We start from the raw sequence: 25,272 nt of genomic DNA on the forward strand, positions 1-25,272 counted from the left end.
CTATATTGTCAGCTTGCAGTTAATTTATAAAAAGTGCTGGAGCTTGACCATATGCATTTCTAACAGCCTAATGTCTGCTTAATACAACACATAAGAAGTTAAATGGAAAATCTCGGATTTTTTTAAAGGAAATTGTGAAGTCTCAAAGGCACTTAATGGTGATTTTGACCCTTTTACTCTCACTCATTATTGCATACAGAGGTTTTAGATAAGGTATTTGGCTTCGGGAAACCCCCTAATCTACTCCAATAAAACATTCTCACATTGTTTTGAGTCCAACGCCCATGGTGAGAATGTTCTGAAAGCACGTGATTTCACACTATATATATGACTGAGGCAGCAGCTGCAGGCCAGATGAAGGAGGAACCAGAAACAGAACATGTAAGTACACCATACATTCCTTTATAAAAGATACAATTTGTAACAAATGCTTAGGCCTAGGCATACATTACATCGTAATATAAATAGGGCTGGGAAATGATTAATCGCGATTAATCGCATCCAAAATAAAAGTTTGTGTTCACATAATATATGTGTGTGTACTGTCCATAATTATTTTGTATATATAAATACACACACATGCATGTATATATTTAAGAAATATTTGCTTAAATATACTGTATACAGTGCTATGCATAAGTTTAGACACCCATGCTAAAGTTGACTAAAAAGAGGAATAAAAAAAATCATATTTTGGAAATTGAACTTAATGCCTTAATTAAAAAAATTAGGAAAAATCCAACCTTTAAGGACACCAATTTTCTTTGTGAATGAATAATGTATCATAAGTTTGGGCACCCCTATGTTATAAGTTTGGGCACCCCTATGTTAAATTCCCATAGAGGCAGGCAGATTTTTATTTTTAAGTATTTTTTTATTATTTTTTTTAGGATACTATGCATACTATTTATTTCAGTTAGCCTAAAAGCTAGTTTGATTTGCATTGAGAGCAATGCAAATCAAACTAGCTTTTAGGCAAACTGAAATAAAACCATGCCAATCTCTAGGTATGGTGAAGGCTATGTGATGATGTGGGGCTATTTTAATTCCAAAGGCCAAGGGAACTTTATCAGGATGCATAGTATCCTAAACATTTTTTTTTTTAAATACTTAAAAATAAAAATCTGCCTGCCTCTATGGGAATTTAACATAGGGGTGTCCAAACTTATGCACCCTGTATTTTAAGGAAGAACATTTATTTATGTACGATACATTATTCATTCACAAAGAAAATTGGTGTCCTTAAAGGTTGGATTTTTCCTAATTTTTTTAATTAAGGCATTAAGCTCAATTTCCAAAATATGATTTTTTATTCCTCTTTTTAGTCAACTTTAGCATGGGTGTCTAAACTTATGCATAGCACTGTATTATATATAATTTGTATTATAAATAAATATAAATATTTTATATATAAATAACACATTTTTCTTAAATATTTACTTGCATGTGTGTGTTTTTATATATATACAAAATAATTATGGACAGTGCACACACAAATATTATGTGAACACAAACTTATATTTTGGTTGCGATTAATCGCGATTAATCATTTCCCAGCCCTAAAAAATAACTTATTTCTGTTCAAATCTAAGATGTGATATGATCTCTCTTCATGTTTACTGAAAAGACTTTAAACTAGTTTAACTTCAAAAAATAAAAGATGACATGTTTCAGGCATTTGGTGCCTGCAGCTTTATTTTACAGTTCATATCTGTACATAAACTAGGCTATTATCTGATATACTATAGGCTAATGTTAACTTCATAAATATGCGTCGGCCTTTATTTGAAGCATTCTTTGGTTCTCAACATATAAAACCTTGGATTGCTTTAATTTTCTGCAAGAGTTCAGTAAATTGCTCACATAGATTCAGTTCAGTGAAGGTTTCGTCAGATGGGGTCAGATTCCTGAAATTCAGCCAAGATTTGGCGGATGGAGAGATTCAAGTAGTGGAAAAAGTGCAGACAAGCTGAACAGTTCTCTGTTCTAGTAGTATCAGACATCTGCGAGATCAAGGGTGTATATAGCAGGATTTACTCTCATTTACGGTGTTGGTTATAAACTGGATGTCATTTAAGTTCCTTTCTATGAAGGTAAAAGAGTAGCAAAGCTCAACAGCATGTAGATGTGAATTTGAGAACTTGTACAATAAATATTTGTACTTGTAGGCTACGTGAACATTTACACTCACAGCTCCGATGGGAAAACCTGTAAAATAAAAATCTGAAGTTGAATGTTGAGATTTGCACTCGCAGACAATAGTCACAAACCTGTATTCTGAATTTGAAGCTGCAGACAAGTAGTCACAAATGTGTAAAATGCCATTCACAGAAATACAATGACTTGTAATATATATTTGCATTTATTCTCACATTCAAATTCGCAGTACAACCTCTATTAGACACTTGCAACTTCCCAAATCTGTCACTGCAATTTCAAATCTAGCGGCTTGACTTTTGCTACTCTTTTCGCGATATTTTAGGTGCAAAACTAACTTGCTTGCCCTCCCGTGAAAGCTTCCTGGATCTCCTTTGTCCTGGTCAGTTGAAAATGTATAAATGCCTTTTATATTGCTATTGAACTGTCTTTGTATAGCTGAAGTAAGACAGAAAAATACTTGTCTTTAGAAATTAAAAAAGGCTTCTGGTTTGGCTCGAGGTCATGGTGCAAAGGAGCCTAGGTTGATTTTACTCCGAACCATCCCTTTAATGGACCAACAGTTATAAAAAAAGAAAAACACACACAATTCGTTATAATTAATAAAACACAGGCAGCAGGTTTATTTGAACTGAACACAAATTTGCTTTCTTTCATCATATTTTGTGCTCATCTGCTTTTCTGTAGCATGCATTATTAGTATGGTGTTTACTGAGTTTGATAATGTCATTTATTTCTTTTAATGATCAGTCTAATGCAAGGTACAATATGCAAGAATTTTACATTAAAATATCCCATAATCTCAAGGCCAGTGTTATATATTTTGTTAAGTTGATTACTTACAATATCCCAAATGTTTCCAACTCGTGAGAAAATTGCAATTTTAAGTCCCATGACATGAAATTTTCACTTTCTGAGGTAGGAACTTTTTAACATTAATACGAGTTCCCCTTGCCTGTATATGGTCCCCAAGTTTCTAGAAATTTCAATTGGTGTAAATCGAGCTTTTGCTATCTTTCTCTGCCTTTGAGAAAATGGAGGCTTAATCAGGCTGATCTTGAATCTCCTCCTTATGATGTTATAAGGAGGAAATGTTACCTCCCCTTTCTCTTCTTTGCCCGCCCAGAGAATATTTTCCACCCATGAGAAAATGCGCTAGGAACTGTAGGAATGCGCGCGCGCGATTTTAGTTTGTCCACGAGAGATATCATGGCTTTTGAGCGAGCGAAGCATAATAATTGCTCAATAATTGGATGTACAAATGAACACTGAAGGGTTAATACAGAGCTGGGCTTGCTGAACGTCTGAAACTAAAGTCTGGATCACTCTCTTTGGCTCAGCTACACACCTCGAAGTAAGTCAACTAATGATATAAGTGTGTTGCTTTACGGTTTATGGTTACCTGGATTGTTACACATATAATGTGGCTGTAACATTAGCTATGCAGCTATGCAGTTTATGTGTGTGAATACACACACTGTAACGCGAGTGTTGTACACTACTTTGTTATTTGGATAACCGTTTTCCTGTTGGTTATTTGGCACGCGCGATATCCACATTTCAAGATCGCAGAGCTTGATGTAATCGTAATAAGATAAATTACAGACGTTACAGATCTCTCATGAAAAGGCAACAGTAGGTTAGCGTTAGCTACATGATAATAACTGTAAACCATCCGAATAAAGTGCCGTATCCAGACATAATATTTTAAACTAACCATTCGGAAACGTCCTGCTGGAGCCGCTGAGTTGCAGCTTCTCCATCTGGATCAGATTCTGGGTCAATCTGGGTCGTAATGCTTGAACGACTGCGTGTCTTCGTGCCATTGCAATATATCCAATGTAAACATGCATGATACCGTTGTTGCGCAATATGGTCAAGGCCACACCCACCCTCCACCTTGCGCCGCCTTTCTCCTCCTCATTAACATTTAAGGCTACAGGCACCCGAAACGGCCTGTCTGAAGGAAGCTCATTCTGGGACTGGCTTGTAGTGGCTATAATTCTGCACAGAGGCTGAATTTTTGGAAATAGATTTCAGATATAGTACTAGGGACCACTAAGGCCTATATTAAAGCCTACAAAAAGTAGCATGTCATGGGACCTTTAACCAAGGAAACGGGGCGTTAGAGCAGGAGAGATGGGAGTCGCCGGTCAATTGCGTCATATCCGCGTTACCCTCGGTTTCTGCTCGTACTGCGTGGAGTCCTGGACAAATGCGGAAGTTGTAGTTGTAGCGTCTATCAAGCAACAAACGTTAGCTTGTTTCTTGCAGTCGTTATTGAACACAATTATTCTATACCGATTGCAGCTGGTTCTGTCGACAAAGCATGCTTCACGAGTTCACACTTACATATAATTTGAAGGGGTAAAGTTTGACGCATATTTGGCGTGCTGTCCGGAGGGAGGGCTCCGAGCTCGGAGTTTGGCCCGAACCCAGAGTACTCCCCCCGTATGTAAGTGTTTAGGACTAGAAGCGTGGAGAAGGGGTGGTGGAGGGATGCTGCAAAACTGTCAATGGAATAAGGTGAGACTGCTGAGTATATATACACCTCTTACCACTGATTGCTGAGTGCTCTCCACTTGTGTTAATTATCTGAACGTGCTCCTCCCGAACCTTGTTAATAAAACATAATTTCACGAGTTCACACTTACATATAATTTGAAGGGGTAAAGTTTAATGCATATTTGGCGTGCTGTCCAGAGGGAGGGCTCCGAGCTCGGAGTTCGGCCCGAACCCAGAGTACTCCCCCCAAAGGCTAAAGAGCAGAGGACAGCCGCCGGACTAAAGACCCCCCAATGAGTGCCGAGTTTGGCTGGCTGGCATCTCAAGAAGGGGCCTGGATGCTTGACCGGGGAGGCCCGTAATGGTGGCTCACTGCCTGGACTGACGGCCCCTGTTGGTCTGCGAACAAGGAGCGGTTGTAGTTTACAGTGACCGATCGGGAGGATTTGTGCTTTTCCGCTAAGCCCAAATGCTCGTGGGAAAGTTCTCACTCCGTCCACTGTGAGACCAATGCTCCCTGGACGGAAAGAGGAAGCGGAAAAAAATGAGCGCTTGCCCGGGAGATTTTCTCACACTGCATCGCTGGATGAAAGAGAAAACGTAAGTGCTCTACCGGGAAAGTTCTCACTCCGTCCGCTGTGAGACCAATGCTCGCTAGACGGAAAGGAAACAGGAAAATGAGTGCTTTCCCAGGAGATTTTCTCACACTGCATCGCTGGATGAGAGAGAAAACGTAAGTGCTCTACTGGGAAAGTTCTCACTCCGTCCGCTGTGAGACCAATGCTCACTGGACAGAAAGAGGAGACAGGAAAGAGGAGAAAGAGGAGATTAGAGAAGTACTTCAGAAGAGACATCACTGCTGCGGCAGTATAAAAATTAGCCAGAGTAAAAGAGCTCCAGTGGGAGCAGAGGAGACATCACTGCTGTGACAGTGGAGACATTAGCCAGAGAAACAGCTCTAGTGGGAGCGGAGGAGACATTACTGCTGCAATATTAGAGAAAACTTAGCCGGAGAAATTAAGCTCCTCCAGGACCAGAGAAGACATCACTGCTGCAGCAGTGGATAAACTTACCTGGAGAAACTGAGCTCCTGCAGTGTGTGCTGCAAAACTGTCAATGGAATGAGGTGAGACTGCTGAGTATATATACACCTCTTACCACTGATTGCTGAGTGCTCTCCACTTGTGTTAATTATCTGAACGTGCTCCTCCCGAACCTTGTTAATAAAACATCATTTAATGTTATATTTTCCAAATGTAGCATTCGGTAATAGTTATGTTTATGTAAGGGAAGTATTATTGCTTTAGATTTGTGTTTAGTTTATTGACATTGTTTATCACGTCTGGTGTTTATGGCCATGTAAATAAATATAGCATGTGTTATACATAAAGATTAATCAGTATTTTGGCAAATGATGTGGGTGTGTTCGAATGCACTTTTACAACAATTGTTTAGAACACGTAAAACTGCGTGGCGTTATCACAACAATGAATTCCACATACAGTAACATCTATGATAACCAATGTAGTATTAAACCTTACTTTTCTTGCGGTTAATTCATTTTAATGAAATAAAAGTGTGATGAGGTTCAAGAGTCGGGAAGGAAGAAGACAGGGGTCGCGTGACTGGGACTCGTACTTTATTAAAATAAAGCAAAACAAACCAAAGTCGTGCACAACGCGCATTCACCGTGGCAACCGCGACGACACAAAACAGTTAAAAAATGCGAGCTCGGATCCACCGGTTTTCTTTCTCTGCGTCCAATTTTCTCTTCAGTCTCTCTCTCGTTCCAGCGCGGCTTATAAGCGTCTCTCCACGCGGATCACAGCAATAAGACACAGGTGTTCGTCATTTGCACTCGAGCTACTTGCGTCCCGCTCGTCTCTTCTCTCTCCCGTTACAGACCGCGCTGAGCCACGCCCCCCTCGCCACAAAAAGCATGTCATTATAAAAACAGAACTTAGCCTCATCCATTAACATGATTTTTCGATTCCTGGCTGACTGATTTACATTCACGGTGGAGTTTAAAACGACAGTTCCCATCATTCCATGGGCTACGCCGTTGTTGTTGTTTGGATGCAGCGCCCTCTAGCGGCAAAAAAAACTTGCATATTGTAGCTTTAAGCCACGTTAGCCTGCCAGAGGAATGCACATGATATCAAGAATAGAAGAAGAATAGAATAGAATGAGCCCTCATGAAAGTACGTATCTATAGCTGCACAAATTATATTTCTCATATCATTTATACGCCAATTTATTGCGTTCAAATGATATGCACTGTAAACCCCTTGGGTAGGATTAGGGGTGAGGAGGGTGTGCATATTACACGTGAAAACTGCGTATCATATGTATGCAAAAACTCATTTTGGCGTATAAATGATACGAGAAATATCTTTAATATAGCGCTTTCATATGTACTACTGTACACCCAAAGCGCTTTATAATCATATCAGGGGATCTCTCCTTCACACCACCAGTGTGAGCATTCACTGGATGATGCGACGGCAGCCACAGGACAACGGCGCCAGTGTGCTCACCACACAGCAGCTATAGGTGGACAGAGGAGAGAGAATGATAGAGCCAATTCAATATAAGGGGATAATTAGGAGGCCATGATTGGTAAGGGCCAGTGGCTGGAATGTGGCCAGGACACCGGGGTTACACGCCATGGGATTTTTAATGACCACAGAGAGTCAGGACCTCGCTTTTACGTCTCACCTGAAGGACGGTGCTCTTTGACAGTATAGTGTCCCCTTGGGGCGTTAGGACCATAGATATCATATAAAGGCTAGAATTATAGCCACGTTAATAACGTTTGTAAGAAACCAAACCGTTTGTAAATCCGTCAAGATTTCAGCGAGATAAGAGGATTTGTGTGCGTGCTGATCACTCACCTTAATTCACAGAGCCCTGTGGGAAGATGGTCACCGGTGATGCCGGAAGTGACTCCGCCTTAAGACATCTAGCCTTTAATATCTATGGTTAGGACCCACACAGACCACAGGGTGAGCGCCCCCTGCTGGCCTCACTAACACCTCTTCCAGCAGCAACCTGAGGAGTCTCCCATCCAGGTACTAACCAGGATCAACCCTGCTTAGCTTCAGTGGGCAACAAGTCTTGGGCTACAGGGTGATATGGGTGCTAAACAGCTGTGCTCTCCACAGTAAGACTGTTCCAGAAGTCGCGGTGCAGTGGTTGTGTTGAAAATCAATAACTGTGTACGTCCTTATGAGAAAAGTGAGTTTCATTTTACGCAATACTTGTTTAAGATCGATATATATATATATATATATGTGTTGCGCTTGTATTATTCAAACAGATATATCATTATCTGTACAGATTACGTTAAGGAATGGTGACTCACAAGTTATTAGTCACCTGGTTACGCTGGTGTATTGTGTTAGATATAATGTTAAGCTGATAGACTTCATCAATAATGCTACTTTATACAGTATATGTAACATTTATTACTGTTTTGTTTATTTGCAGCGACACAAATACATTCAAATACATAATGTAAACCAACCATTTCCATCAATATAAGCTAAGAGGCAACTACTACATTCAAATCTGCCCTGTAATGTGAAAGTAGAAGAAAGTTCAGTAAAGTGTTCGGACTGATTCCTGCCTCCTGTCCTGCATTCTCCAGGGCGAGAACTAGGCCTATAGTTTCCTAAGCACCTGTGGTCCTTTCTCTTAAATAAAGACATAAGTTAAATTTCAGTTTCTTTGGAAGTCCTTCTCTGAGAGGGTGGAGGCAGGATGGTCATAGCTTTAGTATAAAAGAACCAGATACATTGTCAAAATCACTTACTAAAACAAAGGTAAGTCAGTTTCATGTAACATTTGTATAATAATTGTCAGATATCCTTCCAGTTACATATTGTATTTTCTGAGACATCTGTTCTGCTTTCAGTACATTGTTGGAGAAAATCATTGCACACATTTTTGTGTAAACCTACTAAGGATGGCTGATAGCAAAAGCAAGTATTATCTTATTTCATCAAACCGATTTGAATACAATACCAGCCATCAATGTGATCTTTTCAGTCTTTAAAAATATACAATATGTTTTTCACCAGTGGCTGTGTCCCCATTGAGCCCGGCGTTTGTACAAGATCTTCTCCCTGTTGCCCAAAAGACAGCGCTTCTCTACCATCTCTCTTACCTGTGCCTGGGCAAGTTTACCGGCCTGGAGAAAAACATCAGGAGTCGCGCTGTGGAAACCCAGCTTCTGTTCGGCTCCTCTGATAAAGCCATGTTGAAAGTACAGTTTCAGATTTCTCTTGATTTCATTATCTTGTCTCCTAGAAAGAAAAAAGGTGAAAGTGTATCAACTCACCAAACATGAAGGGTCTGTAGTAAATCGCATGTCATATAGTCCGTCTTTTAGCTAGAGATTAATCTGAGCTAAACTGCTATGAGAGTCTCTCCCTGGTGTCATAATATCATAATGTGAGCCATGAAACATCTTAGGTAAAATCTCTTTTATAACCTAAGAGTTTGTACTCATAATCTTGGTTGGATATGCTTCTTATACATTTTAAATGCAATTCTTACATTTTTAAAACTGTTAAAGGGATAGTTCACCCAAAATGAAAATTCTATCATTGTTTACTCACCCTCAAGTTGTTCCAAACCTGTATGAGTTTCTTTGTTCTGCTGAACACAAAGGAAGATATTTGGAAGAATGTTTGTAACCAAACAGATCTCGGTCCCCATTGACTACCACCATAGTATATTTTTTTCCTACTATGGAAGTCAATGGGGATCGAGATCTGTTGATTACAAACATTCTTCCAAATATCTTCCTTTGTGTTCAGCAGAACAAAGAAACTCATACAGGTTTGGAACAACTTGAGGGTGAGTAAACAATGATAGAATTTTCATTTTTGGGTGAACTATCCCTTTAACCTAAATTATAATAACAACGGTTAATGCAGCAGCATTATGAACCCAGCAAACATTGGTCCGACGGCAACGTCGTGTCCCTGGCCAAAAATAGTCGCGGTAGGACGGCATAAATCGGTAAAAATATGTAACACAGAACATTTCCTAAAAATGCATTCAGATACATTTGTACATGTCTACAGTTCTCTGGGGTTGCATGTATAATTGTTATTTTGACTTTTAGCTACCCAGCAAACATTTGGACGTTTAATGACCGTTGAAAAGACGTCCGTCCGAGACGTCCCGTCATGGTTGAAAAATAGTTCCAAAATGAAAGTTGAACCGACGTGTTTGACGTCGTCTGGCCGTGAATTCCACGTCTTTTCTGCGCGTCCCAGGACGTCTAAATGGGTTTATTTTTTTTGTTCTTCTGGATGTTTATAAGATAGGCCTATAGGCTATATAATCCTGCATATAAAATAATCACACCCATATTGTGTAACATCGTAAAAAGGCAATCATTTAGGCTATTTTTACACATCTGAACTTGACAAAGGGTTTTAAAAAGGTCCAAAATCGGTCCGGTCAGACCTGGACGTCTATAAAACCGTTTAATCACGTGTACATCAACACATTATTTCTGGACAAAAGCAAAAAATAGTGCTATAATTTAGCACAACATTTTATTGTGAAAATTACATTTGAAATGTCTTCCAGTTGTTAAACAGCTACTATTCAAAAAAGATAATAGAAATAGTACAATGTGGTAAATTCTGTGGTAATGGCATTTTCTCTAACAGTTTCACATTAAGGTTAAGCAGACATTAATCAAACCAGAATATAACAAAAGTACAGGAACAGTCAACACATTCTATTTGTAGAGTCTTTCTATAATATGCCATCATTGATGAATAGAAGTCAGAGCTGTGGCAGTACTAAGTTTCAGTTACTAACAGTCTTGCATTACTGTTAAACAGCCATAAATAAAAGTTTTTAGAGTCTATGAAGTTTATGGCTTTATGGTTTTTGTTTTGTTTATGGCTCATTTTTTAAATCCACCACCCTCAGCTGTTCCTGGAGCGTTCTTCAGGTGTTCCTCCACTGCTGCAATAATGTCTGAATCTAGCATTTGGGCTCCACCTCATCACAGCATCTGAGGAAAGAGAATATGGTTTAAAAAAGAAAAAAGGAAAAAAGGCTAATTTCTAGGTAAATTACGTACTTTTTTTTTTTTTTTTATGTCGGAAAATAACTATGTTATTGTACTGAATAAACGGTCCGTGGAGCACAAACGAGTTGCGCAGTTTCGTTCCGCTTTCATTTTTTATTTTATTTTTACCATTCGCTGCTGGGCAATGTTGCGGTCGCGCCAGCGCGACCTATAACAAAATGTGGTCTCACCGGCAGAAAAAATTAGCCTGGTTCTACCAGACTCTCGTACATAAATGTAAAATTTAATAAAATTTCTACAGAGAGTCTGGCCCCTCTCCATTGACAAGCGTTAACTTCATTGAAGGCGGGTACTCTGTTGAAGCAGAGAATGTCTAATTTACATTTATAATACAAAATGTACTTACCCAACAGCAGATTTTTAGTAATTCGGCAACACATCAATGCACCCTCAAATCCTGCTCGCCTCGTGGTTGTAGAAAAACTGGAAAATGGCTACGTTTTCGCTTTATCGCGAGATAATATATCATATCGCGGGATTTTGCAATATCGCGAGATTTGCTACAACATCCCGGTGGCACAGTTTTGACATGTAAAGCAGTGTACGTCTTTTCAGAACCTCTTAAAAACTACTTGGGGCACTTAAATTCATTATTGCAGTATCAACCAAGGTGTATGTATAATACTTTTGCATATTTCATAAGGATTTCATAGAGGGTCATGATGGACTATAAATGCACGTGTAAAGGACGTCACCTACTGGACGTCCACTTAAAACGACTAAAATGCAGTGGCTTTGCAATCAATTAACCACACTGGGCACTTTGTGATTATAATTTATTTAAACAAGATAAAGTAAATATATTTACTTTGTATACAAATCGTGTATTTCATAAAGATAATTCCTGTTTTTTTTTCTGTCTTGCTTGACAAGACGTGTAAAGGACGTCAGTGGACGTCACAACCTCTTAAAAACTACTTGGGCAATTAAATTAATTATTGCAGTATTAACCATGCAATGATTAAGCACAGCTTTTGCATATTTCACAAGGATTTCATAGAGGGTCATGAATGCACGTGTAAAACACGTCGCCAGGTGACGTCCTCTCACCCGATACACTATATATTGAAGTACACTTAGCTAAAAGTCAAAATAACAATTATACATGCAACCCCAGAGAACTGTAGACATGTACAAATGTATCTGAATGCATTTTTAGGAAATGTTCTGTGCTACATATTTTTACCGATTTATGCCGTCCTACCGCGACTATTTTTGGCCAGGGACACGACGTTGCCGTCGGACCAATGTTTGCTGGGTAAGTGTACTTCAATATATAGTGTATCGGGTGAAAGGACATCACCTGGCGACGTCTTTTACACGTGCATTCATGACCCTCTATGAAATCCTTGTGAAATATGCAAAAGCTGTGCTTAATCCTTGCATGGTTAATACTGCAATAATTAATTTAATTGCCCAAGTAGTTTTTAAGAGGTCTTTTACACGTCTAGTCAGGCTGTGAATAGACGTCCACTGACGTCCTTTACACGTCTTGTCAAGCAAGACAGAAAAAAAAAAACAGGAATTATTTTTATGAAATACTCGATTTGTATACAAAGTAAATATATTTACTTTATCTTGTTTAAATAAATTATAATCACAAAGTGCCCAGTGTGGTTAATTGATTGCAAAGCCACTGCATTTTAGTCGTTTTAAGTGGACGTCCAGTAGGTGACGTCCTTTACACGTGCATTTATAGTCCATCATGACCCTCTATGAAATCCTTATGAAATATGCAAAAGTATTATACATACACCTTGGTTGATACTGCAATAATGAATTTAAGTGCCCCAAGTAGTTTTTAAGAGGTTCTGAAAAGACGTACACTGCTTTACATGTCAAAACTGTGCCACCGGGATGTTGTAGCAAATCTCGCGATATTGCAAAATCCCGCGATATGATATATTATCTCGCGATAAAGCGAAAACGTAGCCATTTTCCAGTTTTTCTACAACCACGAGGCGAGCAGGATTTGAGGGTGCATTGATGTGTTGCCGAATTACTAAAATCTGCTGTTGGGTAAGTACATTTTGTATTATAAATGTAAATTAGACATTCTCTGCTTCAACAGAGTACCCGCCTTCAATGAAGTTAACGCTTGTCAATGGAGAGGGGCCAGACTCTCTGTAGAAATTTTATTAAATTTTACATTTATGTACGAGAGTCTGGTAGAACCAGGCTAATTTTTTCTGCCGGTGAGACCACATTTTGTTATAGGTCGCGCTGGCGCGACCGCAACATTGCCCAGCAGCGAATGGTAAAAATAAAATAAAAAATGAAAGCGGAACGAAACTGCGCAACTCGTTTGTGCTCCACGGACCGTTTATTCAGTACAATAACATAGTTATTTTCCGACATAAAAAAAAAAAAGTACGTCATTTACCTAGAAATTAGCCTTTTTTTTTCTTTTTCTTTTTTAAACCATATTCTCTTTCCTCAGATGCTGTGATGAGGTGGAGCCCAAATGCTAGATTCAGACATTGATGCAGCAGTGGAGGAACACCTGAAGAACGCTCCAGGAACAGCTGAGGGTGGTGGATTTAAAAAATGAGCCATAAACAAAACAAAAACCATAAAGCCATAAACACACTTCATAGACTCTAAAAACTTTTATTTATGGCTGTTTAACAGTAATGCAAGACTGTAAGTAACTGAAACTTAGTACTGCCACAGCTCTGACTTCTATTCATCAATGATGGCATATTATAGAAAGACTCTACAAATAGAATGCATTGACTGTTCCTCTACTTTTGCTATATTCTGGTTTGATTAATGTCTGCTTAACCTTAATGTGAAACTGTTAGAGAAAATGCCATTACCACAGAATTTACCACATTGTACTATTTCTATTATATTTTTTGAATAGTAGCTGTTTAACAACTGGAAGACATTTCAAATGTAATTTTCACAATAAAATGTTGTGCTAAATTATAGCAATTTTTTGCTTTTGTCCACAAATAATGTGTTGATGTACACGTGATTAAACGGTTTTATAGACGTTCAGGTCTGACCGGACCGATTTTGGACCTTTTTAGAACCTTTGTCAAGTTAAGATGTGTAAAAATAGCCTAAATGATTGCCTTTCACGATGTTACACAATATGGGTGTGATTATTTTATATGCAGGATTATATAGCCTATAGGCCTATCTTATAAACATCCAGAAGAACTAAAAAATAAACCCATTTAGACGTCCAGGGACGCGCAGAAAAGACGTGGAATTCACGGCCAGACGACGTCAAACACGTCGGTTCAACTTTCATTTTGGAACTATTTTTCAACCATGACGGGACGTCTCGGACGGACGTCTTTTCAACGGTCATTAAACGTCCAAATGTTTGCTGGGAACAGACAGATTTACATGACAAATACAGGTGTCACAGTTGTGTTCTGATTAGTTTGGACTTATCTACCTGTCATCATGTCACGTGTCGTCATTAGTTCATCTATCTCACCTATCCTTGTTAGTCTTGTCAGCTGTGTGTGTCTCGTGTCCCTGATCTGTTTCCCCAATGTATTTAAGCCCTGTGTTTTGCCTTGTTCATTGTCCGTTGTAAGATGTATTTAGAGTGTGTGTGTGTTCCTTTCTGCCTCTGTTAAGAATTGTATTATTGTAGTAAAACGTTTGAATTGGAGCTCTGTGCCTCTTTGCCTTCTTCTGCCTCCACCACACTCTGACAGAGCAACGGAGCGCCCAACATGGAGGATAGGGCAAGAATCATCCTCCTTGCTCAAGAGAGCCAAAATGTATTTTCTTTTGGAGGACTTTTTGTGTATTGCTGTCACCAGCACCCTCGAAGACCTGAGCCTGAGCACCTTATTCCGGATCGGGGTCACATTCAACCAGCACATCGACTAGGGGTGTGAACAGAGATCCACTGGTCTCACAATTCGATTACGATTATCATGTCATCAATTCAGTTCAATTCGATATCACAATGCATCGTGATGCACCGCATCCTCAATTTTAAATTTTACTTCAAAAGTGATGTGCGCGCGCATGTCTGTGCTCGCCTGTTCGGGAATTCGCAGTGACAGAAACAGTTTAAGTTTCAAGGGAGTAAAGCTTGTTTATGACAATAAAGATGCAATGTGTGATATTTCTGAGAACTATTGACAGATATGCAATATAAGATCCATAACTATGTTTTCAGTGGTGTATAAAGACCTTACTTAATGAACCATTATGTTTTTATTACCTTAGAATGAGTAATTTACATAACCGCGGGCACCCCTTCTATGAAGGTCGACATATCATGACGTCATGTTTGTACCGTAGCCGACAGCGAACAGACAGCGCTAAAGAGCGCGTTTCGTCACTAACTTGAATGAGAAGCAGCAGAAAAAGACGCAGCAGAATACTCAGGTTGCCCCTGACTCTGCAAACGTGGAGAAAAACATGCTGTCTGAATGAAGCCTCGGACATCGTAACATTAGCTATTTCCCCTTACCTAGCTGCTCTTAACCATAGCTCTTATCTTATACCAACTTGCATGGAAACAGGCTATGGTAAAGTCAGTGAATAAAAGACTAACACAATGATGAACAAGTAAAAATAACAATCGCAATAACGTAGTTTTACTGAATAATTAAGTAAATATAATTTAGTATAAAATATAATATAAAGAAACCTCATTGCTTGACTTGCTACTCTCTGCTCAGATGATGACATCTTCCGATCCTACGTCGGCCACCGTAGCCTCTCATTCGAGTTTGCAATTTGAGGGATTGGCTGTGAGTGACAGACTGTTTGCAATCCGCAAACCTCACCACTAGATGCCGCTAAAAATTACACACTGCACCTTTAAGAAAAGGAAAATCTGTCAAATAAATTTTGTTTTAAAGAAATGTTCATTTAAAAGCAGCGCTCATCAATCAGTGTATTATGTTACCATTAAAGATGCACGCATCTACCGTTGCCGAATCCGATGTTGAAGGTGACGATCATCCATTTATTATCACGCGTAACAACACAGAATATTTGTAATTTGACCATCGGGTGCAGATACATAAATCAGAGAAAATTATTGGGGCGGGTGGATGACAAGGGGCAACATTCTCATCTGAAAAATGAAGCCTACCCGGAAGTGCGAAAAACTGCAATACATCGAAAATCCGCTAGGGGAAGGTCCCAAAAGGGAGCAAATCTCCATAGCCCCCATGTTAAAATGTCCGTTTTCACAGCATAAATTCATGTTTTTACAGGTTGGTCCCATGGACTTTTATTGTATTTTTCGATAGGTTCCGAGTGCCTGACAACGGCGAGGGTAGTGAATTTTTTTCTAACTCGTTAGTTTAGATAGTATTTAGATATAAAATGTATGACAAATAAGGGCGTGGTTAACTTTGATTGACAGCTTGATTGACAGCTTAGGCTGCGCCAACTGGAGAATGACAACATAAGAAGCGCCATTTTTTAACACATTTGAAATATAATACTACTGTTTCTGTATCATGAAATGTAGTTTTAAGAGTTTTTCAGGCGAGAATGTAGTTGTTTAAAGCTCAAATCTGTGGTTTATTTAAAGATTTATGAAAATTTTATCCAGTTGTGAGATCCAGCGATGAATCTATAACTTGTTCCCTGGCCAATCGTTTTGGCTGAGGGGAAGTTTCATAACTTTATAAGCTATTTAACTTTACCCGCGTTGTATTGTTAGACTAGATCGAGCGCTGACTTTGTATGTTTGACTGAATTGTTTGCTTTATTTGTATAGCTTCTTATACCTTTTACTTATACTTTTATAATGGCTAATATTGATAAAACTGAAATTCAACAAAAAGAGACTGGGTTGAGTTTTGTCATTTTAAATTTTAATACAACGAAGATGATCTATAATGTTGTTTACTGCAAAATCTGTTGTTTAGTACAAATGCACATATTGCCTGGACCATATTAAAATGTTTAATATTTTTATATTATATTTAAAATGAAAAGAGGCAGGTTTGTGTTTTATATTTTGTTTTTTTATAAATAGGCAAACGTTATGTGCAGTGAATATAATCAATATGCGTTGCCTGAACCACATTTGTGTGGCTATAATGTTTAAGATTTCTTTAAATGAAAACGAAAAGAGTTAGTATGGTGTTTTATAACATATTTCGTTGCCTAAAATATACACAAAGATGACCGGAGTAGTACAGTGACGCGCGCTGTGTCAGAAGGTGGGCGGGGTTAGGATTTCCCAAGATTTCCCAAGATGGCGCCGCCCATACCCCCCATAAAAGGCTTCAAAACCGTTCTTCAGAAAGTCAATGGGTGACGTCACAGACGCTTTGTCCATATTTTTTACAGTCTATGGTGGATGATTTATTTTTGGCTGCGGATTCGGCGTTGGAGCTCATTCTGCACATCTCTAGCAGCAGGCGTTAACATCTCGGGGTGAAAGCGGCTAATGTGGTTTATCAAGTGAAATGAGCGCACACAGCACGTCTTCTGTGGGTCGTGCTTACCAGGTTGTTTATAAAAGCCAAAATGTGCCCAGATGTAGGCTTTTAAAGTAGTTGGAGCATTTTTATTTTCTCGCACTCGTGTCTCGCCTCCCTCTGCCATTGTATGCTACCGGGACAAAGCATGACGTCAGAAAAGTGTCAGTACATTATAATCAGTTATGGTCTATTACTGAACCCATACTGAATTGTCCTCGTCTGCATCGCGATGCATCGTAGAAATTATACATTTTCACACCCCTAACATCGACCTCCCAGACACCGCCGGACTGGACTGGAGGGAGACTGTCATTAGAGCTTAGATCGTGCCCAACAAATCAAGCCCGACCCTACCCGAGCCCGTTGTGTCCGAGCCCGGCCCGGCCCGACACGTTCACTGTAATTATGAGCCCGAGCCCGATTTAAACCCGACCATTTTTAATATGTGGGCCGTTATAACCAGGGGCGGCGATATAATTTTTTTAATGCAGGTGCTGCTGCGCTAGATCATTTAGGCTACAGGGGGGAGCTGCGCAGTTATATATATTATATAAATACTATTAATAAATGAGCAAAAATTGGCCACTCAATATTAAATATTCGATTATTTTAATTATCACAATTAAAGTTTTAATTTTATTAAATTGGACAAGCACAACATTCAGCATTCAATCAAATATTCTTAAAGAATAATTATTATTTATAATGTTACTTCAACATATTGTTATTTCAACATAATATGTGTGTGAGCAACAAGCAAGATGTGCATTTGTAAATTCGGTGACAGCGCGAGTTTCAAATGGTGTAAGTGACCGCAGCGCGCCCGCGACTCCATGTCGTGATGTCTGGTAAAATGCTTTTTATTAAATCTAGGCAATTGTAATTGTAAAAAAAATTATTACAATTAAAATACAATTTATACTAAACGAAATTCACTTTAAAGAAAAGCTTTCTTCAAAACAAAACTTAACAAACTTGAAACTAAATGTGCTTATTCAATGGCTAAAACACGTAGGCTACTACAGACTCTCTTTTTGAACAAATTGCAGCACATTCATTTAATTCTGAATTTTGCACATATTGAAAGGCATTTGTTTGTGCATAGTAAAACATATCTGTAACATTTATCACATTCATAACTGTGCGTGCATTTATTAATTATTATCTTAATGAATAATGCGACAAGGAAGAAGCATGTAAATTGCGTTGTTTGTTTATTCAGAAATAATTGAATGGATCGGAAAAGTAACAAAAAGAGGACATCGAGGGCTGAGGCTGACTATCAAAATTTCTGTCAAGGCAAGACACACTTCATGTGTCTGTTCATCGTCGAAGTCCCCGGTTTTTTTTTTTTGCTGTCATGGGCGAGCAGCGTGCCGCATTTACTGCACGAGAACAAAGCCAACAACACATATGTTGTCACTCCCCACGACTAGTTTAAAATGTTTCCACTTTCCATACCTCCGATTTTCCTCCAAACTTGCTCAAAGTTAATTCTCCTGTTTTCATTTTTTTCTTTGCTTCTTCAAGCACTTAAGCTTCAGAATAGTAGGCTACAGCACGCACAGCAGGTGTGATGCGTCACGCGTGCGAGACTGCGAGTGCGAGTGGACGAGACGCTGCGCATGACACGTGACGTGCTTTATCAAGGGCCCGACCCGACCCGGCCCGAGGACAGTGGCGGGCAATATCGCGGGCCGGGCCGGGTCGAGTCCGGGCTCGGGCAGAGAATCTAAGCTCTAACTGTCATCCGGTGTCTGGAGAGCGTCGTGCCCCGATCCAGAGCACAGCCAGAGCCAGGGAATCTTCACATCCTGCCTGACCAGCCTGATCTTCACGTCTTGCCCGCCGAGCCCGCACACGTCAGTCCTGCCAAGCCTGCATTTCACGTCAGTCCTGCCGAGCCTGAGCATTACGTAATGCCCACCGAGCCAGAGACTGTACATGTAATGCCCGCTGAACCAGAGACTTTAAATGTAATGCCCGTCGAGCCAGAGACTGTAAACGTCATGCCCGCTGAGCCTTCTTCACCGCTGGTCCCGTCCAGCCCAGAGACTTCTTCACCGCTGGTCCCGTCCAGCCCAGAGACTTCTTCACCGCTGGTCCCGTCCAGCCCGGAGCTCGTCTTGACACCAGAGCCTGAATTCCCACCCAGCCTCCCTCTCCCACCTCCTCCCATCTGGCTCCTCTCTACCTTTCCTCCTCCACTGCCTGTCAGCCCCTCGGCTCCTCTATCCACCTTTGGGGAGGTGGAGTCGCCATTGGTCTGCCTGTCACCAGCTCCATCAGGGTCGGAGGATCCCCGGTCTCCACCTCCCACCTCCGCTACCTGGACTCCGCCTCAGCCCGTCGAGCCATTGACGCAGCCTTGGCTCCAACCGCCCTCAGCTCCACCATGGATCCTCAATCCACCGGCTCTGCCTTGGTCCCTCATCGACCCGCCCTCGCACTGGGACTACCCCCCCCCTGGCTTCGCCTCGTCACTTCGTCCCTCAGGCTCAGTTGAGCTCCTCACTCCCTCCAGCTCCACCTGGGTCTTCGGTCGCTTCGGCGGCGCTGCGTCCTTCGGGGTCCCCGTCTGCGCTTCAGTCGCCAGAGCCACCAGCTTCACCATGTCCTGCCGGGACCTCAGTGTCACCCTGGTGCGTCGGCTCTTCGGTTCCACCCTAGTCTCCTGTCCCACCTGCTCCGCTCCCGTCAGTCGGCCCTCCTGGAGTCATCAGCCCTGCCTCCACCATGGCTCCTCCCTCCGTCGACTCCGCCCTGGCCGTCTGCACCACCCTGGTCCCCCCTGTCTTCTGTATGTCTTCACCTGCTCTTCGTCCTTCTCCTAAGTCCCCTCCCTCCCTCCGCCCACAGTTGGTCTTCTACGGCACGAGGACGCGCCTACCGGGAGGGGGGAGTAATGTCACAGTTGTGTTCTGTTTAGTTTGGATTTGTCTACCTGTCATCATATCACGTGTCATTATTAGTTCATCTGTCTCACCTGCTACCTCGTTAGTCTTGTTAGCTGTGTCTCGTTTCCCTGATCTGTTTCCCCATGTATTTAAGCCCTGTGTTTTGCCTTGTTCATTGTCCTTTGTAAGTTGTATTTAGAGTGTGTGTGTTCCTGCTTGCCTCTGTTAAGAATTGTATTATTGTAGTAAAACGTTTGAATTGGCTTTATGTACAGCTGCACTACTTCCTGAACTTCAGCCAGCTCCTTTGTTTCCTGTCTGCTATTATTGGACAAACTGATTAATCCAGGTGTGCCTGACCTCAGTAATCACACCAACAATAATCAGACACACCTGGATTAATCAGTTTGTCCAATAATGGCAGACAGGAAACAAAGGAGCTGGCTGAAGTTCAGGAAGTAGTGGAAGCTGTGCATAAAGCCAACTGGAGCTCTGTGCCTCTTCGCCGCCTTCTGCTTGCACCACACCCTGACAACAGGCAATAAGAGTTCTGAAGGTTTTGCCACATCAGTGTGACTGTCGGTTTTTAAGGTCTAAGATACTTGTCTCTTAATTCTAGTGTATTTTGACCAGTGAAAACCTGGTTAAGTCGCTGTTTCCCATGTTGATGACAGCTGTGGAGAAAAATAAGCCGATTTTGGCGGTCAAATCCTTAGGAAATGCACAAGCCTGGATCACAGACATTATCACTAATGTGGAAAAGATAGTGGATAGGTAAGAATATTTTCCTCATGAAAAATACCTTGAACAATTGAATTATTCTTCTACATGCAACTGCTACAATCAGGCAAAAGTATGAACATATTTTAAGATAAACTTTTAAGCTAGTTACACAGCCCATTGTTATAAAATGCTAATTTCACAGCAACATTTCTTCAACATTGTATAGGTTTGTTTCACACGTTGAAGTTGTAGTATCGGCCGCCAGTGATGTTTACCAGGAAAAAGAAGATACAGATAAAAAGATTACAGAACAAGACCAAGAGTTGAAGCAGACTGAAAAAGCCCTGAATTATATGAAATCTGAACTCCAGGAAACCACAGAAGAGCTTCATGAAACTGAGAAAAAGATAAACAGCAAAAACCACGAGATTCAAGAATTTGCCAAATCCATAACTCAAAAAAGTAGATGCCTCGGCATCTTCGCTGCAATCGTTCCATGCATCGGGCCGATTGTTAAAAGCATTTATGATGCAGCACATGACCCTGAACATGTTGCACATTTGAAGGCTCTTGCAGCTCAACTGAATATCCTCATCGCTGATAAGACCGCTCTGAAACAGAAGCAGTGGCACGTCCAACTCAAGATCATTGATTGGCAGATGAAGGTTGACAGAGCCAGTACTGACATGAGTGAGTCTGTTTTCTTTCATGTTTAAAGTATTCTTATATGACAAGTCATGCTTTAGACTATGCCAAGATTCAAGTCTAGTTTAAGACAGGGAGCGAATGTGTGGCTTGTTGAAACCTTTATTTCCCCTCTGCAGAGTCCATACCCGACCCCATCTATCTACCTGAAGTTCAGAAAAGCTTGACAAAAATTCATGACATTCTGGGTGAGCTCCTAAACTTCTGGGTGAAAGTTCGTGTGTTGCTGGTCTCCCTGGAACAGAAGACCTTTGCTGGAGAAGATTTTATCGAAGACCTTATCCTAAAAGATGAATTTATTGATTCAATCAAAAAAGCCACAGAGGTAAAATTAATGTTTACATGATTACAAGAACATTTCCAGGAAGATATTCTTCTTCTTCTTCTTCTTCTTCTTCTTCTTATTATTATCTTTATTTGTACCTGAGGGATGATTGATATGTTTTAATTCCACAGGCTTGGAGCAGTTTTGCTGCAGACTGTAAAAAAGCATCTGTCATCTTTCAGCTCCAGACCAAAGATGCCTACAAGTTTCTGGAGGTCAGTCCTTCCTCTCTCTCCAAGGAGCAGTGGCAAATAGAGTACAAACGTGTAAAGGTCAAACTGGAGAAAATAGACGCACCACAAAGTGTGACATCCTCTGCTACACCTGCCATTACTGAATGATCTACAGAGCGCTGACACACTCATCGTCCTCTTTGAGTTTTCTGCCTCATGATGCTGGTAACCTGGTATGATGATGATTAGCCTTTATAAACACTGTACTTGTAAACTAGAGTTCTGTAATCCTTTCTACTTAATGCCTAAACACTCTTTATATACTCCTCTCTGTATGTATCATCTCTTATGAGCTCTTGCTAAAAGACATTGTTGAATGGATAAAAATGGACGAATGCTCCTACTAATAAAGTTTGATAACATTACTATTGACTTTTGTTTTAAAAAATCTTACATACCTAGTGAAAAAAAAACTATACCAAAATGTATTTGAATGTATTTGGGGGAATTTTTTTTCCCAAATCTTGCGTTCCCCCGAGAAACTTTGCGTTTCTTTGCAAAGTTATTTGTGTTCCCATGCAAAACCCGTTTTGAGCTCTGACAGACACTTCCTGTTTAATGTCCCGCTGGCAGTGTTTCAGAGCTCCGTACGTTAACGGATCGTTTCATAGTGTTTGAACTTGGACTCAAATATAAAGAAATGTGGTCAGTGCTTAACTCAATGAGTTTAGTGAAGTTGGCAATATTCACATAGGCTATTCGAACTTCCCTATTCTTGAGCTAAACGTTATTAAAACACAAACGGCACCTATTTACATTCACAGTAACCTAGACAATGAGCTACAACCCAATTCTCATCATCCTTGTCTTCCCTCTGTACTTAAAAATGTGGTCGATCTAGTGACTGAAAAGACTATAACATGATTCCTTGTTTATTTTACTTGAGTTATTATAATATGCTACTTAGACCCAATAATTGTTTAACATTCCTATGAACCAGGTTTGATTGCAATAAAGAAAGTAGCATTTGAGTGTAATAAAACTTAATAAAAAAAACCCTCTAAAACTTTAATGTTGTTAAAACCATAGATATCATATAATAAAGGCTAGATGTCTCTTCCGCGCTGCTGGCCAATGGAGGTCGACGTCCGCACACGGCAGCCATCTTACCACAGTGTGCTCGCTCACTCGTAACATGGTGCATGTACTTTTAAATAACCATAACTTGCTCAATTTTCAACCGATTTTCAAACGGTTTGGTTTGTTATAAACATCAGAGATGTAGCTATTACACTGCATACATATGAATAATTCTAACAACGGACGTCCATATGAAAGAATTATAGCCACGTTAATAACGTTTGTAAGAAACCAAACCGTTTGTACATCCGTCAAGATTTCAGCGAGATAAGAGGATTTGTGTGCGTGCTGATCACTCACCTTAATTCACAGAGCCCTGTGGTAAGATGGCCGCCGGTGATGCCGGAAGTGACTCCGCCGTAAGACATCTAGCCTTTATTAATATGATATCTATGGTTAAAACTGGGTGGAAATACTGCCTTGGTGGCATATTTTTCGGTCCTCCAAAACTAGGGTCCTGGAAATGCTTTCCTGGGACTGCGGTTCTCCGACTCGGTAGGTGGCGCTGTCACAAAAAACTAACATTGGTAAGCGCGGCTGGGCAAAGGTGAGGTTTGCTCGAGCTCTCTCTAAAAAGTTTAAGATAGATGAGTTAGTTTCTTGTCATTTAATATCTATTTTTATGTTAAAAATGAAGTTAATCTTATTGAAGGGTTATGGAACATGAAGTATGTATTCGTTTGAAGTGTTTAACCAAGATCTGTGGCTAAAATGATCTGTTTTGACAGGCCAATGGCGAAACTGTGAAGAAAGGCCTCTTTTTCATAAATGTTCCTTTTTTATTCACCCAGAATAAAAAGTGGTCTGCGGAATTCCTGTTGTCCGGTCTCTTTTAATTGTCAACACACAACGTAGAGCGAAGATCCAGACCGGTGACACGAAGAATGCCATTTCCTATAGTACGTAGGTATTCGGACCCACTTTTTCTCAATTTCAACGGGATCGTTTGTAATTTGATTAGGCCTAATTAACTGCTGTTAAAAATGAACCTGAGATGCTGTTGGTTACACACACCCTGACGAAGGCATGTAAAGCCGCAACGCGTAGGTGGATCTGTCACCAATTTTAATGTTTAAGCCATGAATGAAATAAAGGCTTTTTAACTTTTTTTCTACTTACTTCGAGTGCCTTGGAGTTCCTGAGGTTCTTATATTTTTTAAAGTATATTCAAATAGAAAACTGCCCATACACAAAAGAAATATATTTGAAATATATTTTCAGAGTATATTTGGAATATATGCAAATATTTGAAATTGGCCCAATAAATATATTTCACACTTAACATCATATATTTTTGTTATATTTCAGAATATATTTCAATGTATTTTTTTCTGTATGGGTCCCCAAAAGTGTCAAAAATATATGTTGCATATATTCCAAATACATTGAAATATATTCTGAAATATAACAAAAATATATGATGTTAAGTGTGAAATATATTTATTGGGCCAATTTCAAATATTTGCATATATTCCAAATATACTCTGAAAATATATTTCTTTTGTGTATGGGTAGTATTTTAAGTTGTAATAATATTTCACAATATTACTGTTTTTTTTTCCTGTATTTTTGATCAAATAAACGCAGCCTTGATAAGCATTAGAGACTTCTTTGAAAAATATAAAAACACGTAATGTTTCCAAACTTTTGACCTGTACTGTGTATACACAACGAAGCTCTTACTGTATTTATATACCTCATGTTTGCATTGGTGAAATCATTAGTGAGAGTGCAGAAACTGCTTTGCCATGATAAGATCTTTTTTCACGCGATCAACATACTGTCATCTGCTCAATGCTCATCAGTCATCACTGCAACCTTTTATGTGATTGAAATAGATCTAAATACTTAAAAAACTTCTCACGATTCGTTAATCCCGATAGCTGTAATAGTAAAAATGTATAATAGCTGTAATAGTAAAAGTTTTCCAGATAGTTCCACATGTAATGCAGATACTTCATATGCAAGCATGTCAGCCAATCACAGCAGTGGGCGTTTACACTGAAGTCTCACACAGACACGCCCCTTCAAACAGAGTGTTCAAACCAGGGAATGAAATCAGGCTAAATATGCCTTTTATTTCTAAATTATAACAATT

General features: G+C 39.9%; 2 protein-coding genes across 2 annotated transcripts in view; both read left to right on the forward strand.

Moving 5' to 3' along the window:
- Positions 1-25,272, forward strand: part of LOC307153222 (uncharacterized protein) — a 127,002-nt gene that overhangs the window by 26,375 nt on the left and 75,355 nt on the right. The gene's annotated exons all lie outside the window — the stretch shown is intronic.
- Positions 328-23,978, forward strand: LOC307153700 (uncharacterized protein; the record flags this gene model as incomplete). The annotated part of the gene is made up of 7 exons (XM_079863326.1): positions 328-381; positions 8,579-8,645; positions 8,745-8,929; positions 20,728-20,882; positions 21,058-21,521; positions 21,656-21,861; positions 21,993-23,978. 7 exons carry the CDS (start codon positions 328-330, stop codon positions 22,200-22,202), a joined length of 1,341 nt encoding a protein of 446 aa, XP_079719452.1. The 3' UTR covers positions 22,203-23,978.

Source organism: Squalius cephalus (assembly GCF_949319135.1).
Source record: "Squalius cephalus genome assembly, chromosome: 25".
NCBI classification, from domain to species: Eukaryota; Metazoa; Chordata; class Actinopteri; order Cypriniformes; family Leuciscidae; genus Squalius; species Squalius cephalus.